At 34.3% G+C, this 19,778-nt stretch overlaps 4 protein-coding genes across 4 annotated transcripts; 1 reads left to right on the forward strand and 3 right to left on the reverse strand.

Moving 5' to 3' along the window:
* Positions 1-1,703: 1,703 nt before the first annotated feature.
* Positions 1,704-3,110, reverse strand: LOTGIDRAFT_162893 (hypothetical protein; the record flags this gene model as incomplete). The annotated part of the gene is made up of 1 exon (XM_009058911.1): positions 1,704-3,110. The coding sequence occupies one exon, from the start codon at positions 3,108-3,110 to the stop codon at positions 1,704-1,706; it is 1,407 nt and encodes a 468-aa protein (XP_009057159.1).
* Positions 3,111-4,320: 1,210 nt separating this feature from the next.
* LOTGIDRAFT_162894 (hypothetical protein) lies at positions 4,321-4,797 on the reverse strand (the record flags this gene model as incomplete). The annotated part of the gene is made up of 1 exon (XM_009058912.1): positions 4,321-4,797. The coding sequence occupies one exon, from the start codon at positions 4,795-4,797 to the stop codon at positions 4,321-4,323; it is 477 nt and encodes a 158-aa protein (XP_009057160.1).
* An 8,065-nt stretch (positions 4,798-12,862) lies between these two features.
* LOTGIDRAFT_162895 (hypothetical protein) lies at positions 12,863-13,234 on the forward strand (the record flags this gene model as incomplete). The annotated part of the gene is made up of 1 exon (XM_009058913.1): positions 12,863-13,234. One exon carries the CDS (start codon positions 12,863-12,865, stop codon positions 13,232-13,234), a length of 372 nt encoding a protein of 123 aa, XP_009057161.1.
* A 2,642-nt stretch (positions 13,235-15,876) lies between these two features.
* LOTGIDRAFT_162896 (hypothetical protein) lies at positions 15,877-19,555 on the reverse strand (the record flags this gene model as incomplete). Its single annotated transcript, XM_009058914.1, has 5 exons — positions 15,877-16,379; positions 17,160-17,339; positions 17,516-17,611; positions 18,462-18,557; positions 19,342-19,555. 5 exons carry the CDS (start codon positions 19,553-19,555, stop codon positions 15,877-15,879), a joined length of 1,089 nt encoding a protein of 362 aa, XP_009057162.1.
* Positions 19,556-19,778: the final 223 nt, after the last annotated feature.

Here is a 19,778-nt window from a genome sequence, read left to right on the forward strand (position 1 = left end):
TGGAATAATTTTTTAAAAAGAAATAGAGAATATATCAAAGCTAAGAATAAAATAAAGACCCAAGTTGAAAATAACAGATTACAACTCGGATTAACGGAAAATCTACAGACTCTATTTCAACCCATATTAAAATCTCAAGAGGATATTAAAAAGAGACCCGCTATAGAACCTTCACCCCATAAAGATCCACCGATTGAATATGGTGGTATTAAGACATTAGACGATATAAAACGTCTTTTTTCAAACCCTGACCCAGATTTACCAAAGAGCATTTCACCAATCATTGATGAAGTGGGTTTGTTGTTCAATGGTTTTAGAATAAGATTTAGTGGAAATTCACCACAATTCAAAATCGACACAAAAGACTTTATATTTACATTAACGAGAGGGTTTATAGATTTAATGAATGGCGAGGACGTTGAAATTGCCGATTACAAGGATTTAGTAGCATACTCAAAATTTCTAAATGCGATCAGAAAGTCAGGACCCGAAACAAGAAGATTGAAAGAAGTTGATTTATATATAACAATTGAGGAAGAGGAGGTAGATGGTTATGCAGAAGATTATCCAATCAAACAAGAAATAGACGAATTCGATGATATGGTGGCATCTGGACAAGGTATAACTTTTTTATCCGACAACAACGAGTAACTAGTTAATAGATTACGAGTAATATTAGCGGCCATGAAGGAAGGTCATCGATCGGACAGACAATACAACGAAGTCAATGCCATATTAAAACGACTTTTGGAGAAAAAAATCATCACTAAAAAAGACTATATAAACGTCATTAAAAATGTCCAATAAAGAGCAATTGTTCGTTATCACCTCGAATAAATCAGACATCAAATTGTCTCTAGACTACGAGTATGAACTCTATCGCAATAAACAGTACGAACTGGGATTAAAGTATTTCTCCGTTTACAATTCTATTAGAAATATCAACGAAAACAACAATCAACTAAAAATATCGACGGATAACGGAGTTACGTTCAAAACCATAAGCTTACTACTGGGAAGCTACGAATACGTAGCCATCAGCGATTACCTATCCGAATACGCAGGAAGCGTGAGCGGTAAAAACAATATCGAATTCGAAGGTAATTTGAATCTGAACAAAATAAAACTGATCTTGAGAAATAACAGTCAAGTCGATTTCAACGTAGAAAATTCGTTGAATGCGTTACTAGGGTTCGATAAACGAATATACGCGCAATCGACATTGGCGCCACACAAGGCCAACATCGAGAACGACATCGACGTGATCAACATTCACTGTAATTTGATCAACGGTGGATTTTTCAACAAGCACAAACGCCAAATCATATACCGCATACCGACTTTTACGGTGCCGATCGGATACAGAATTATAGAGAAACCGTTTCAAACGACCTATTTACCAGTCAATTCTTTTATGATCAAAGATATAAATCTGGAAATCGAAGACGGTAAAAACAGGTTCATAGACTTTGGCAACGAAGAAATTGTCATTCAACTTCATTTACACTCTTCATTCTCTTCTTGAATAGTAAGATAATCGAAATCATCAAATTCATAGTTTTCGTCAAAACTATACTCGTCTTTGTCGTTGTAAGGATACATTATTGCTTCACTGTTTGGTGGTTTTCTTTTAACATTATTCAAATAACTTCTAAAAACTTTAGTTTGTTTATCATTTGGAATAACTACTCCATTGGTGAAACTTATTTCCCATGGTTATTAAATTCATTCGACACATCATGTCCTCTTGCTAACTGAACGTAATCTTCTACACTTATCTTATCATTAGAATAACATTTAAATGTTTTCTTTTCTTTTAAAACACCATCAGAAGTCAAAACGATGTTGTATTTGACTTTTGGTGCTAAATATAAACCAAATATAATTCCACCGTCACCGTAATCGTTTTTACCTTTGCAATAGTCTTTTTCGGAGACCAAACCAGCTCTGTTTAGTTTTTTCCAATTGTTGGATGAAATGTACAAACTATCGGTGTCGGTATAGTATATTTCGGGTTTATAAAATCCATTTATGACGTGAATGAAATTGTTCATTATTTTTTTACTGTGAGATAAAACGAATGATCCCAAATGACTAGGTGTTAGTCGTGTAGATTTACTATCTTCGGTCTCTTTTTCTTCAATTTCTGTTTCAACAATATATTGACTATCATTAATTTTCTCATAGGTTTTAACACGTGAATCAAAGTTAGCCTGTAAAGTCGCTTCATTCCATAAATGTCTAGTTGTGAATATATCTTTCTGAATTGATTTACCATACAAGGAATTACCTAATAATTTCATGCAATTACTACCCACGATATTACCTTCTCGTTTATATTTATTTCTTAGAGCTCTCAAAATTAAACTATAATCTCTATAGGGTGGAGTTTTAAAATTTTCTTCGTATACTATACCATCAAATATTCTAATAATTCGTCCACCGGCTTTAACTATTTCTTGAATATCAACCGATGTTAAAACGTCGTGACAGAAACCATTTCTGCACCTGATTTTATTACCCGTTTTCTTTTTACCTTCTTTATTCGTGAAAGTGATTTTATCTTTAGCTGGTATCGGTTGGAAGAACATGTTTTTGGGATACTCAAACCACACTGTTAAAATAGCTGTTCTAGGTCTGAATTTTTGTTTATTGAAGAGTTTTACAAATTCTTTTTCTTCTTCTGGTAGAAACGGTCTTCCACTTTCTTCTTTCGGATATTCACTGTCTAAATCCGACATGGCGGAAGCGTATAAACCGTTAGCATCAAATGCCATTAGTTTAGTACAGTTTATTTTTTTAAGTCTCGAATGAACCTCCGTTTTGTCTTTTGTGCTTACGCTGTATTCTTTGAATAAATCAATTATGTTATTACTTTCAAGTTCTGTGTCACTTTGTGAAATATATTCCTTTAATACGTTACAAATTTCGTCCATTTTGTTCGTTTCAAATGATTTTCTATTTGCCGAAACTCTTCCTCCTTTAATAGATCGTCTGATAAAATTTCTTATAAAAGGATTAGTGTGCGAATAAACTTTTTCTACGTTTTCTTTTTCGGTATGTTTCGGAACCATTCTAGTAGTTTCATACCATTCTTCCTTTCTTACCATTTCTTTATCGTAATGATACAAATAATACCAACCCTTTAAAGATAAAGGCGGAGCCGTTAGATTATTGGATATATTCTGGTTTACAACTTCTTTCATGACTTGGTTATATTTTATCAAACAAGCTCCAAGACAAAAAAAAGCTCCCTTTTTGCATATGGTTCCCATACGTCTCTCAATTCCACCCAGTTGTCTTGGGTGTATTTAGCGATATCTACGTCGGCAATCTTTCTCAAATTCGCGGGAAGATTGGACGAATTTCCCCATGCAGCCAAACTAGTTTTCTCATGTTGGTAGGAACACGTGAAACTGATATTTTTACACGTTAAATCTTTGTTCAAAACACGATTGACGCATTTGATAAAACAGTGACCATCTGTAGGTATGTAACAATTTTCGCATTCGTATTCATTTATCTTTTTAAGTAGATCAGTTCCTCCTCTGCCAACTCTCGATCTTTTGATTTCTTGGAAATTGTCTTTCATTAAAATTATTTTTCCTGTAAAATACCAATCGGAAGCATCAGATTTTTTGTCCATATTTGAAAAGATATTGTGAAAAGTTTTGGCATTGAAACCGAGGAATGACATGCTTTGTCTGTGATTCCCTTCCTCGACTATCTCTCTATTTTAATTTGTCCTTTGAATGTTTTAAATTTATTGGAAACAGCCTTGATAACATCGGAAAATAGGACGTTTTCTATCAATGTTTTATCGTGTTCGATTTTATTCATATTTCTTTAAGTCTATATTTTTGATTATTTCTTAATTTTGACCGCTGATATTTCTGTATGGAATTTGTCCAGAATTTCATTGAATTCTTTTAATTCTTCAACTGTTATGTTCTTGTCTTCTCTCGATCTTTCGAAAAAGATGTACAATTGATTAAGATACAGATTCAAGATATCCGTTTTCTTTTTATAATGAGCTTTCTTTTTGCTTGTAAAACCTAAAGTGATGAGGCCGCAAGAGGTCGTTTGAACGGCTGTTCATGCAGCCAATACGGTTGGGATGATGACCGGAAGCATTAATCCACCAGTCACGGCCGTTGCCACCGTTACTCCTACCGTTAGAACTGTGCTCGCTGTTTTGAAAAAAGAATTGATTCTACTCCACGTTTTCCTGCATGAATTGTACTGTCTTAACTTCATTTTCAACTCTTCTTGTTTGTCTATTGTTGTCTGCTTTCGAGTTCCATTTTTTAAGTCGTTAAATTAAGTGAACCGAATATCGTATAGAGCGTGCTTGTTTGCCCTAGCATTATTATATTTGCGGGTATTAAAAGTAAAAACATTTACGCGTACTAACGACATTTCTTTTTTCGTATGGTCCTCTTTAAGATGATAGGAATATTTTATTTTTTCTTTTTCGATGTTTTTCTTGGTTCTAAAAATAAAACCACCAGCATCAAGGATGGAGTTTTCGGCAAACGATAAATACACTTTAAACTCTCGTTCTTGTTGACTTTTATGAACATCGATCGAGGTGTATTTTTCACCTAAAGCGAAATACAGTTTTACGTATTCAAAGTCTGTTGTTCGTAAAAACTCGTGACTGCTCGATTCTATTGATCCGTGTACGTGTAAGCGTCGTGGAATTTTGACAATGTTGGTTGATGGTGGATTTTCCGTCTCCAATATCATATCTAAATCTTTGATTCCAATGATATCCTTATCATTTTCTACTTCCATTTTAAACTTTTATTTCTGCTTTGAATCCGTATTTGTTTGATTTATAAATTTGGTCTTTTTCATCGAAGACAGTGTCACTTTCGAATTGAAGATTGAAATAATACGACTTGTTCGTGACATTAGCTTCTAATTTGGTCAACTTTCTCTCTTGTCTCAAAAAATCGTCATGAATTCTAGATACCAGAAGATTGACCTGTTCTTTAATATAATTTTTCATATCATCTCGAAATTTATTTTGAAGAAAGTTTTTAATCACACCCACTTCTTTTGCTAATTCGTCCGTGATTTTAGTATCCAAAGCAGTCAATTGTTGTTTCAACGTATCTTTGTCAATGGGAAGTGTGTTAATTATATCTTGAACATCTGATTTTTGCTTCGCGATCTTTTCGTTCAATTTGGATACTGAATTTTGTAACTCGGTTTTGTCCGCAGTCTTGTCTAGTTCTGCTAGTCAATTTCGTTATCTCTTCTGTCGGTTCTAGACCGAAAGAATCAAAGAAATAAAAGTTATTCAAAGAATCTTTGTGTAGAGCAGAGTGATGAACTCCTTTTTGATCCGACGTATGAATGTTTGTGATGGCGTAAAATTTACCTTTCTTGTATTTCAGTTCATCAATTTCATCTCGCATGCAATAATAAAACGGCGAGACGTTCAATTCCTTGGCCCATTTCACAAGTTGAAAGTTTGTGGTCGTGTCTTTTCCGTATTTATCGAGAAACGCATTCATTTTTAAAAGTCAGTTTTTGAGGTGTTATGTTTTTCGAAGTAGGCGGTAAGTATTGCTGAAGACCCAATTGACGAAATATATACGTAGTTTGTGTTTGCAAAAACTTGTATAACATTCTGATAAAACACATTCAATAATATTTGGAAGATAAATTTACATTTAAATTTAAAAAATCTTAATTTAAGAAAGCGTAAATGCTTGTTGACATCTTAATTTCTTAATCTTTCATCTAAAACTTCATTTTCGAGATTCATTTTTAAAAGTCAGTTTTTTGAAGTTCATTTTGATAAAACCTTCCTATGATTTGTTCTTTGTCTTGATCGATCAATTCATACGTGGGAGGTGATGTGCTATTTATTTTATCAACGATGAATATCTCGTTAGTCCAAAACTCGACGTAACCTTTCTGAAACAATGATTTATATTTAAAAATACGAACTCGATCTCCAACTTAGAATTTGGGTTTAATATTCAAATTGCTAATCTCGTTTTCAAAGTTGTTTCGAGTGTTGACGGACTTTATGATATTAGGGTTATTCGAGGCTTGTGTTGGCGTCACACCTATAGACGAATTTCAAACCCCAGAGATTTCACATTTCTGTTGTAGAATTCGCTTCCTTTATCAACCCACAACTTTAGGGATCGTCTGTCGGATTGTTTCATTATGGTTTCGAATGCTTGTTTGACAGTCAGACCCGATTTGTTTTTCAAGGGAAAGACCCAAGCGTATCTCGTGTATATGTCGATCACTGTCAAACAATACTTGTACCCTCTCTCGACTGGCATGTTGATTAAATCGGCTGACTAAATTTCATCTTTATCAAAAACTTTGACTTTGAGGTAATGTTTGTTTTTTCGAAATTATTTGTAATCTCGTCTGCTATGTCCATACCCAATTTCAATTTTCAAAAGTTTTATGATAGGAACCCTCTGTAATTTCTCTTTGAAAGTGGGATTGGGAATATTTTCGAGTTCGTCTATCATTTGTTTGTCTGCTTGGAGTCTGAATGTTATGTCTTTGTTTCTGTACAGTATGTCGTGTTTGAGCGCTGCTGCGTCAACTCTATTAACGGGTTCTTCCCCTGGTTTGGGATTATCATTTTCGTCCAATCGTAGATCTAACCTAGTGCCTGGACCTGTATAATTGTGCCCTGGGAGATGTTTTTCTCTGGGATATTTTGCCCATGGGAATCAAGGAAGAGAACCCAATGACTTTTGAATGTCTCCCGCAAAGAAATACGTTTTAGGAGGATGGACATTTATTAAAGACATATTTGTTCAATAAACACCATATATTTTTAATACGAAAGATTTAATACAAGGAGAAAACTATTCAAGCGATAGAAATGATTCATTTTATGAAATGTCACGATCGATCCTAATAAGAACGGTTTGAAAAATGAGGTCACAAGCGATCCGAATAAAAGCGGTCATGACATTTAAATGATGACTGCCAATAGTGTAAGACGGGAGATAACTATGACCGCTCTTATTAGGATCGCTCGTCATCCTTTGCTCTATTTTTCGAAAATCTATATCAACAATTTTGAAACCTTGGATATTTGTCACAGAGTTTGGTAAAAATTCTTGGCCTTTTTCTATCCCCTTACCGATGGTTTAAATATTCTTCGTGATATTAAATGTTGGCATCTATTAAACTGGAATAAAACAAAAACAAAATGGATATTTTGAATAAAACAGCAAATTAATCTTAATTCTACCCTGCCGTCTTATGATTAAATCAAACAAAAAAAAACATACCTTGATTTTTGTATGATTAAATTCCTAATCTTCAACAAAAACATGGCTAACAGTTGAGAGTCCAGACTATCTGTGCTGACGTTGCACGCGTGATATGTTAATTATAGCGTGACATATATCCAGTGAACAATAGACGAGTGACTGTTACTAGGCGTTAAAGATAATTTATTAAATCAATAATACTCTAGACAACTAACTGTGTATAAACAGTGTTACCTCCCATTAATCAGTTGAGGTTTTTATTTCGCATTTCTCTTATATGTTGTAATTCTTTCAACTCGTTAGATCTTTTCACTGCATCTTCTCCTGAGGAAATTAGTTGTTTGAGACAAAGTTGGCCACTTTGGGGATGAGAGATGTAACAGTTTGGGGAGTCTGTTATAATACATTTTAACAGTTTGGGGGAGTCTGTTATAATACATTTTTAGCAGTTTGGGGAGTCTTTTATAATACATTTTAACAGTTGTGTCTTTTCGGATATGACGCATTGAAAAAGCTGCGCATGCGCAGAAGTGAAATGCGTCATATCCGAAAAGACATATACTACTTATATTTACTCTAGTGGTGGATCATGTATATTTACTTTAGTAGTGTATCTTGCATATTTACTCTAGTAGTGTATCTTCTATATTTTCCATAGTGGTGTATCTTGTATAATATTAATAATTTGGGGAGTCTGTTATAATACATTTTAACAGTTTGGGGGAGTCTGTTATAATACATTTTTAGCAGTTTGGGGAGTCTTTTATAATACATTTTAACAGTTTGGGGAGTCTGTTATAATAATTTTAACAGTTGTGTCTTTTCGGATATGACGCATTGAAAAAGCTGCGCATGCGCAGAAGTGAAATGCGTCATATCCGAAAAGACATATACTACTTATATTTACTCTAGTGATGGATCATGTATATTTACTTTAGTAGTGTATCTTGCATATTTACTCTAGTAGTGTATCTTCTATATTTTCCATAGTGGTGTATCTTGTATATTTACTCTAGTAATGTATCTTATATATTTACTATAGTGGTGTATCTTTTATATTTACTCTTGTGGTGTATCTTGTATATTTACTCTAGTAGTGTATCTTGTATATTTACTCTAGTGGTACATCGTGCATATTTACTTTAGTTGTAGATCTTGTATATTTACTCTAGTAGTGATCTTGTATATTTACTCTTTTAGTGTATCTTGTATATTCACTCTTGTATTGTATCTTGTATATTTACTCTAGTAGTGTATCTTGTATATTTACTCTAGTAGTGTATCTTGTATATTTACTCTAGTAGTGTATCTTGTATATTTACTCTAGTATTGTATCTTGTATATTTACTTTAGCAGTGGATCTTGTATATTTACTATAGTAGTGTATCTTGTATATTTAATATAGTGGTGTATCTTGCATATTTGATATAGTGGTGTATCTTGCATATTTAATATAGTGGTGTATCTTGCATATTTAATATAGTGGTGTATCTTGCATATTTAATATAATGGTGTATCTTGCATATTTAATATAGTGGTGTATCTTGCATATTTAATATAGTGGTGTATCTTGCATATTTAATATAGTGGTGTATCTTGCATATTTAATATAGTGGTGTATCTTGCATATTTAATATAGTGGTGTATCTTGCATATTTAATATAGTGGTGTATCTTGTATATTTATTGTAGTGGTGTATCTTGTATATTTACTCTTGTATTGTATCTTGTATATTTACTCTAGTAGTGTATCTTGTATATTTACTCTAGTAGTGTATCTTGTATATTACTCTAGTAGTGTATCTTGTATATTTACTCTATTGGTGTATCTTGTATATTTACTCTAGTGGTGTATCTTGTATATTTACTCTAGTGGTGTATCTTGTATATTTACTCTAGTGGTGTATATTGTATATTTACTCTAGTGGTGTATCTTGTATATTTACTCTAGTAGTGTATCTTGTATATTCACTCTTGTATTGTATCTTGTATATTTACTCTAGTAGTGTATCTTGTATATTTACTGTAGTGGTGTATCTTGTATATTTACTCTAGTAGTGTATCTTGTATATTTACTCTAGTGGTGTATCTTGTATATTTACTCTATTGGTGTATCTTGTATATTTACTCTAGTGGTGTATCTTGTATATTTACTCTAGTGGTGTATCTTGTATATTTACTCTAGTGGTGTATCTTGTATATTTACTCTAGTAGTGGATAGTGCATGTTTACATTATAGATTGTTCAAATTGAGCTCTATTAGTTGTAAATGAAATGAAGGGAGTTTTACATCCTACTTTCCTGAACCGTGTTTATCAGATGCTAAAGTAAATATATCTAGACTTCTACAATAATAATCAATAATTTTCACCGTAAATATAATTAGTATAACTCAGTATTTCATGAGTATATCAATATACCTAGTGACACAGGCTGAAAATAGGTCAGATGTCTGAAGATCTCAATCACATAGCCTTAAACCCTGAATAACAAATAATATTAATATTATCATTTAGACTTCTATACAATAAAATATTTTCACTGTTAAAACAATGCCCAATACAGCAATTGTAGAGCGACATTGAAATCATGGAATTGGGCTATATCAGCCGGTAACGACAATATTAAGACGACTATACAGTTTGATGAAATCGAGCTCTACTAGCTGGTATAGTAAATATTGAGATGACTATACAGATAGTTGAAATGGAGCTCTACTAGCTGGTATAGTAAATATTAAGACGACTATACAGATAGCTGAAATTGAGCTCTACTGGCTGATAGAGTAAATATTTAGATGACTATACAGATAGCTGAAATTGAGCTCTACTGGCTGATATAGTAAATATTTAGATGACTATACAGATAGTCGAAATTGAGCTCTATCAGCTGGTAAAGTAAATATTAAGACGACTCTACAGATAGCTGAAATTCAGCTCTACTGGCTGATATAGTAAATATTTAGATGACTACACAGATAGCTGAAATTGAGCTCTACTGGCTGATATAGTAAATATTTAGATGACTATACAGATAGCCGAAATTGAGCTCTATCAGCTGGTAAAGTAAATATTAAGACGACTCTACAGACAGCTGAAATTGAGCCCTATCAGTTGGTAAAGAATGTATTAAGTCGCTATAGTTTTATACATTTTGAACTATTTTCGAAAGGATGATACACTTTATCTCTTGTAATTAAAACTCAAACCTACGAACTTTGACCCTCGGAAGATGATTGGTGCAGCTCTACCTTTCTCCGACTTGACGATTTGACTGGTGACATCTACCCGTTAATTTGCATCAAATATGCATGTTTCGCTGATCTTTCGTTAATTTCGGAATGTTTCCCTTTGATATATAGATGAGAACTTGTAATGGTAATCAATAGACTGTGTAATTCATGGACAATAAAGCCCGAGTATGACGTCATTATTATTTGAATATCTATATAATACTCCTCTAAATAAGGAAATAAGAAATTGAGGATATTTTTGACCAGTTGTGTCAGTGTGTATAGTATTATAAGGTAAGGCTGAAATGTAGAATAACTTTATTAACTTAAGTCTAATTAAAATTCGAGAAGAAGAAGCGAACTAATTTTAATTGTGACACATATTGCATTTTTTCTTTAACGTTTTTAAGAAATAAATTACTTAAAATGTGTGTTCGAGAAAAACCATGGTCTATTGTCATCAATTTGTTGTTGTAGCATATTTGGATAACTGGACATAAAAGCCAAACGTGTCTTAAAGGAAAAGTAGGTGGAGCTTAGGTATACAATAGACAGTCTATTGTGATGTTATTATGTGATTTACACGGCTGAAGCACCACCCCTTTATTTAATACTCACGACTTGCACAAGATTTAATTGCATTGGATAAAATGGTAACGTCATTAATTTCGTAATATCATCAATCTGTCAATCATTTTATATAAGCTACAAGTCATATATCCCACATGTCTTACTAATTAACATATTTAAAGAAACGGTGCGCCATTTTTGAGGGGTTGATTTGAGTCTTGAATATATGTAAATAGTATTCTAGAGTAAAACCACATAAATTCTTTCAAAAATATCTCAAACTAGGAATTTATTTTTCGATCTCTAAAGATGTCTTTTCTATATATGACAATGTATCAAGAAAAGACGACTCGCCTTGTTAAATTTCAAGAGCGGATAACTCTGGACTCTGACGATGATCTGTGAATTCTATTACTGATTGGATTGGGTAATACATTCTCGTTTCTGACTAGGATATGATTGGTTAAAAAATGTTTCCACTGTCCTTTAAATCATGTTTAGATATTTCAAGTCATAAGAACCGTGGTATATATACTACTCAGAATGTTGTAATGTTGATTTGAGATGGGATTAAATTCCTTCATTGTATTTATTTCTCAAGTATTCTCTTCTCAAAAGCTTACTTTTCCACTCATTTTCCTTTTCTTTTGAGAAATTTAATAATTAGCGCTCAGTAAATATTCATTCAGTTCATCTCAGTATATATGTCGAGTTTCTCGGACTGCAATGTGATTTGATCTTCTTTTTTATATTTTTTTACGATTCTTGTGGTGGTTTTCACTGTTAATACATCAATTGTAGAGCGATATAGAAATACCACTGTTAAAATAGTACTCAATACATCAATTGTAGAGCGATATAGAAATACCACTGTTAAAATAGTGTTCAATACATCAATTATAGAAAGATATAGAAATACCACTGTTAAAATAGTGCTCAATACATCAATTGTAGAGCGATATAGAAATACCACTGTTAAAATAGTGCTCAATACATCAATTGTAGAGATATATAGAAATACCACTGTTAAAATAGTGTTCAATACATCAATTGTAGAGATATATAGAAATACCACTGTTTAAATAGTGCTCAGTACATCAATTGTAGAGATATATAGAAATACCACTGTTAAAATAGTGCTCAGTACATCAATTGTAGAGATATATAGAAATACCACTGTTAGAATAGTACTCAATACATCAACTGTAGAGCGATATAGAAATACCACTGTTGAAATAGTGCTCAATACATCAATTGTAGAGATATATAGAAATACCACTGTTAAAATAGTGCTCAGTACATCAATTGTAGAGACTTTATATTTTTTTTAATAACAGAACCTATGACGTTACTAATCAGAGTTTTAAGCTATTCGCCAGACAGCTGTTGGCCGGCTGAAAATATATCAGTTGTCCGAATTTCGCATTGCGTGGAATTTTGAGTTATAACAACATTTTTCAGGTTCTGGATCCTTGAGTTTTAAGAACTATATAATTTTAATAGTAATGCATGTGAATTGGCGAATCAGGTATTGGGTCAATAACCTAGAACAGTCTGTCTGGAGCCCTGGTTCCCAACCTGGGGTGTCAGGGGTGTGGTCAACTAGTGTAGGAGAAGAATTTATTTTGAATTGAGAAAGCACCTCTGTGTGAAACAAATTTTGGGGGTGTAATTGCTCCAGGGGTGTAAAGGCTGAGAAAGGTTGGGAACCTCTGGTCTGGAGAGAATTATTATTATTATTATTATTTTTAACAGTGTATTGACCTTCATTTTTGTTCTTTCAGACAATCAACATGAATTCCAGAATCATCTCTTTATTGTGTATGTATATCACCATAGTAGTCGTATCCTGTGGCTATATTGGATCTGGATCCGGATCATACGGAGGTGGGGGTTTTGGAGGCGGATATCCCATGATGTCATATCCTACTTTTGGAGGTTACGGCAAAATGATGGGCGGTTACGGAGGATTTGGAAACGGAAATTTAATGGGACTGTATGGAAAAATGGGCGGCGGCTATGGTGGATACGGAATGGGTGGATACGGCGGAAATTTTGGCTACGGTAGCGGTGGTGGATACGGTGGAATGGGATACGGAAATTTTGGATATGGTAGCGGTGGTGGATACGGCGGAATGGGAGGAGGGTATATTGGGAAAGGATGATGGGTGGAAATGGAGGATATATGAGAGGAGGTGGGAGCAGTTGGTAATCTTGACAGATTGTGATGGTTTTCGTTTATAACAGTAATTAATTTTGATATAAAATTTATTGTTTATATCTTAATCTTTCGTATAACATCACTTGGGATGTCAATGAAGTCTCATCTCTATTGACGTAATCTAAGGACAAATCTACCGACGTTGTTTTCTTGTTACGTACTAAAGATAAGATTATTTTCTGTCCATGAATTGTAATAGAGTGAAGTTTTATTTCGTGACGTCTCACGTTTGATGTCGTGAAGTTTTCTATGAATACACATGAGGGTTCAGTCATAAACGGAATTTTGTAGCCCCGATTTACTACATCCATACTACATAATATACTCGTTAGCTGTGATCGACCAATATTCATAGCTAGCCTCTAATTGTCCTAATGGAGTGACCATATGCTCACTGACCAAACCATCTAATGAATTGTATTCCGCAATCGATTGCGCAAAAAACGTTGGGAGCCGCATTTTGAATTTCGCTTTTGCTATTTTGCAACTTCCGGTTGAAATTTCAAACTTTAAACGCTCATATCATGTGACCTTGACATTTGATGACCTTGACTTTTATAAGGTCAAAGGCCACTGACCTTGGCTATCAGTTGATACTTTGACATTTGACCTCCGGCATGCACTTCCGGTTTTATAGCTGTCCGAAAACAGTCAAATTCTCAACTTTGGACTGCTCTAGTACGTGACCTAATTAACCTAGAGGGTTAATATTTTCGGTTTCCTACTTCGCAAGCTCTTTCCACCGATATATAACAATCGTATTTTTTTAAATTCGTGATTTTTTCAAATTTGAGTGGTTTTTTTTTTACAATATTTGTGTCTCTTTGAGCTTGGTGTATGTATCTAATGACCTGTTCGATGTAGAAGCTTGAAATTTGGAATACAACTAGACATTTGAATAGGAATTCACCTATGACAAAAAATTGATGTGGGCGTGGCACATCCGGGTTGAATTACTAAGTGTTTACATTTTGGGAAAAGGGAATAACTCGCATGGGATACCTTTGGTTCAAAAAGGAACTTTGCACACAATTGCCTCATTATTTCGGCCAGTTTCTGTTAATAGCTCAGTTGTTTCAGCTTTATAGTTCAAAGAAAGGAACGGGTTTTAAAATTTCTACATTTTCATTTTTCGATTTTGACCTTTATTGACTTTTGTTGACCTATATCTTTTGACCTGTATGATGTAGAAGCTTTAAATTTGAAACACAACATAACATTCAGAATATCAATTAACTTATGCCAAAAAAAAAAGATGGACGTGGCACATCCGGGTTAAATTTACATTTGTTTAAAATGAATCTTTGCATAAGATTACCTTAACTTTTGAAACACTTTGTCTTAGAAGTTCGATTGTTTCAGCTTCATAGTTCTAAAAGAGGAACAGGTTTTGGAAATTCACAATTTTCAATTTTTGACCTTGACCTTTGTTGACCTTTGACCTTTGTAGAATCAAACGTCATTGGCATTGGCTATCTATTTAGACATTTATATTTGCTGTCCCATGTGCACTTCCGGTTTTATGGCCGTGTGCAATTTGAAATTTTGATGACTTATATCTCTTGATCTTGCTCTTTTTAGACCTTTTCCTTTACAAGATCAAAGGTCATTGACCTTGGCTATCTGCTGATACTTTCATTTGTGAGGTCTGGCGTCTACTTCCGATATTATAATCTTCTAAATAATGAAAATTTCTTAACTTTAGACCGTTCTTGCGCTTGACCTAATTATCGTCGATGGTTGATTTTTTCAGAGTCTTTAGCAAATTGCTACATTTACAAAGTCCCACTCTGTGCCACGTGTGGCTCTTGTTTATTTTTTACTTTGAAATACATACAAATGCATGGCTTACACAGCGATTAAAATATCACAAGAATGTTGCCACGAGTGACACAGCAACAACGCGAGCAAGCTCCGGGAATGGTACAGATGAAAGCCACCCATGCCCACATCTTAGAAACTTACTAAAATAATTGGCAAATCTGCTAGCAATTTCGTAACTTTATGACCAGTGAAATTCGTATATACAAATCCAAATATTACCGAGATGTGGACAGCAAAATCTGCAGCAATAAATATGCCCTTCCTTCACCATCACTCGCATGTGTATTCTCATTATCACTCATTATCAGAACCATGCCAATATCATATACCTCCTCCTCCTCCCCCTCCCTCTGTCTCTTCTGTGGCCCTGACTCGAACATTCCTAATTATTCATAGAATCGCCAGTAATGATGACATATTTTGAAGCTTCAGCTTTGATCCAGATATCAACGGATCTTTGCTACAAAACTATAGCCACGTGTTTCTTATCCGAGAAATTACAGGTTTTTACTGCCAACAGAAGGAAAATCAAAGGTTCCACAATTTGAACCGAAAAGAGCACCAACATGAATTGAAAACAAAATATCCTGTAAATGTATAAGAAAACTGCTCTATCAGACTATTCAAGGTTTTGAAGAGGTGAAGCAATGCGTATACTTTCAGAGTAAGCTCTCTGTTAAATGATTTACCCTGACCCACAGGTGCTAAAACATTAATAACACAACACAACTGCATTATAATTTATTGTAAACTGAATAAACTTCATTGACAAAGATTGTTAATTACGTCTACATTTGCAAGTGCTTCCAGTATTTCATCAAACGTGTCAACAAATCTAGCTTTAGAAGGATCGGAAGCAATATCTATCATCTCAACCCTATCGACACCAGGCCCAATTCCTATGGTAAAGATATCAATTCCTGCTGCTTTGGCAATATTCGCAATAGCCTGAGGACTGCCAGTCGATTTTCCACCAGATAGCAGTATCAACACATTCGAGACTCCAGGTCGACCCCGTGCCCCAAAATCATCGACAGCTTCAGAAATACCAAATGCGAAATTACCAGAGCCGCCTTCTTGCATTAGATCACGGATATCTGGTAGCAATTGATTGGGGTCACTTGAAAGAAATTTTGTTTCCGTTAGATCTGAAGAAAAAGCTACAAAGCCAACATTAACTTCCGTCGGACTAACTTCGAAACTTGATGAAATGAAATCTGCTATTGCGTTTTTCATTTTGGAGAAATTATCAGGATCAGCTGATGCTGATTAGTCAACAACAAAAATTACATCAAGTGGTTTAGATTCACAATCTGTCACTGAAATAGAAGTAGAATGACAAGTCTGGCTTTGTAAGAGTGTAAAGGAGAAAACTGAACAGTATATACATTGAAACGATGGGTGTACATTTTTTTAGTATTTTTAATGAACAATAGTTAGATTAGTATGAAGGGGAACACTGAGGGAGATATAAAAAAGGTCCTGTCTAAAGGGAAACTATTCTATGAAACGATTCATATAAGGTTGGGATCATGTTTCATTACGGTAAATGGTAGAAAATCGTCTGAAGCGGAGTTGGTCGTGACTAGAGTTGGCCACATTCTCATATATACTATCATAGAGAGAGTCGACTATTGATAGAAACAGATGCCTGTGTGAGTATACTTTAAGTTAAAGTGACAGATTCGCTCTCTTGGGTCTTGAATATATGTAGTCTTGAGAAGTACTAGGAAAGTACAATAATCTCTAAATTAATATCTTAAACTAGGAATTTCACTTTCTATTTCTATATTATTATATCTTTCCTATATATGACCCAAGAAATGACAGTCATTGTTTTAACATTCAATTGCGGATAATTCTTGACACACATGGATTTGATGGCTAAAACTTTCAGATAAGCTAAGGAACACGTTTATCAAAGTGTCACATATTTTCCTACACATTCACTAGTTCAATATTCAAGATTTGAAATGATATTGATAATTGTTGGCTCACGTAGTGTATAGGTAGTTTATTCAATGACAAAACTGCTGCATACTTACGTTTACAGATTAGTACATCACTTTCCCACTGTCCTGATTCCAGACACGAGATCTCAGTTTTACCACTTACACGTTCATGTCCCTCATCACAAGTGTAGAAGGCAGTGTTAGGAAATGCGCTACTGGTATTAACAGCTCCCTGTGATGAAATACCTTGTGGAGGAGGTCCACAATCTTTAGCTGAAAAAAGACAGTTGAGCAACAGCTGTAAAGTCATAGCCTGGTAACCCCCTATTCTGAGCTACTTGAGCCAAGGTCACTACTAGAACTGTGGACTGTGATATTATTTTTAATATAATTATAAGTATTATTTTTTGGTGGCAGCAGAAGAAAAAAGATTTTTAGTTAGAACTTACTGCAACCTTCACCGAATGTTCCTGATGGACAGTTACATTTTAATTTACCATCTTCTGCCTCTAAGTTTGCACCATTTTGACAATCCGGAATGGTCTCTGGTAATGATACAAATAGAGATACATTCAAAAACATTTTTAATATCTTACTAAACTGTCTATGGGGTCATACTAAACTGTCTATAGGGTCTTACTAAACTGTTTATGTGATCTTACTAAACTATCTATGGGATCTTACTAAACTGTCTATGGGATCTTACTAAACTGTCTATGGGGTCATACTAAATTGTCTATGGGGTCTTACTAAACTGTTTATGGGGTCTTATTAAACTGTCTATGGGGTCTTACTAAACTGTCTATGGGGTCTTACTAAACTGTCTATAGGGTCTTATTAAACTGTCTATGGGGTCTTACTAAACTGTCTATGGGGTCTTACTAAACTGTCTATAGGGTCTTATTAAACTGTCTATGGGGTCTTACTAAACTATCTATGGGGTCTTACTAAACTATCTATGGGGTCTTATTAAACTGTCTATGGGGTCTTACTAAACTGTTAATGGGATTTTATTAAACTGTTTATGGGATCTTACTAAACTATCTATGGGGTCTTACTAAACTGTTTATGGGGTCTTATTTAACTGTCTATGGGGTCTTACTAAACTGTTAATGGGATTTACTAAACTATCTATGGGATCTTACTAACTGTTTATGGGATCTTACTAAACTATCTATGGGATCTTACTAAACTGTCTATGGGGTCTTACTAAACTGTCTATGGGGTCTTACTAAACTGTTTATGGGATCTTACTAAACTGTTTTTCTGGGTCTAAATAAACTGTTTATGGAATCCTCTGTATACTCTTTTGTAGGCCTATTGAGCTTGTTGACCAAAACCATTTACTAAAAAGATATCTAGAGTAGAAAATCCAGGGACTATAAATATCCATACCTGAACAGAACTGTCCATGAAACCCAGTATTACATTTACATTCTCCATCAACACATTTCCCATTACAATTACAGTCTATCATGGCACAGGGATCAGCTGAAATTGACAAAATATCATTATTACGTGTGAAAATGGTTATGCATCTGGCCTATGATCAACTCAGTGTTGTTTTCTTTTGACCTCACAATTCCACGATCTCCTGTTCGCTTTAAAAAAAACTAAGTAAATCAAATACAGTTTCTCTCATATAATGTCAGTAACAGGTGTCGTATTGTGTTTTTGCTATTCCATCCTTAACAAAAGTTACTTCCCTTCAAGCCAGACAATTTATCTTGCATACAGTCATGTGAAATGAAGTAGGGATTGCCTAGTTTATACCTTAATAGCGTCAATGGATTACCTTTAAATAATCTGCTGGTTTAGAGGGGTTAGGTAACTATAGATTTACCACTTTAGGGCCATACTTTTCCAAGTTAGATTATATAGCAATTCTTTTTGGACTTCTCAAATATGGCGGTTAAGAGAGGGTGTCGGTTTAGTATAATGCGGTTTGGGTGGGTTTCACTATAGTAATAGGGCATGACTGAACTATCTCTATAATCTTTATGAATCTCTCCCTAGACAACCCCACCCCAACCACACACACACACAAACATGACACACGGAACTCTATAATCTTTATGAATCTCTCCCTAGACAACCCCACCCCAACCACACACACACACAAACATAACACACGGAACTCTATAATCTTTATGAATCTCTTCCTAGACAACCCCACCCCAACCACACACACACGCAAACATAACACACGGTCGATCTAAGCTAACATTTCTATTGATTTGACTAATATTTCCAACTATGATAAAGATAGACTTACGTTTTGGGCAGGTGAATTGTGTAACGATATATTTCACTATGGGCCATTTCAAACATTTACTGACAGTTATCTCTCGAATATTGTCTGTATCGGCTTCTTGATATCGATAGTATCTACGACCCCCTCGATATCGATAGTATCTACGATAGTATCCCTCTCCAACATCAATCAAAACAAGTACAACCAACACAGCAACAAGACAATGTAAACGCATGTTTATTTGTTTAAAAAGTTCCTGAAAAAAGTTTTTATAGCATACATAAGGTTTTTCTCATGTGAATTAACGAAAGCGTCACATTGTATTATTTAGAGCTCCGTGAATCTGGGGCCCCTTGGTGGTCCGTGGCTGATAACTCCATGGGGGTCGAGAGGGCAAAGGCGTGTTGTTACACGCGGAAATCGCTTTCGTTATCTTATAGCGGTAAAATGCGTACTAT

Source organism: Lottia gigantea, assembly GCF_000327385.1.
Source record: "Lottia gigantea unplaced genomic scaffold LOTGIsca_36, whole genome shotgun sequence".
NCBI classification, from domain to species: Eukaryota; Metazoa; Mollusca; class Gastropoda; family Lottiidae; genus Lottia; species Lottia gigantea.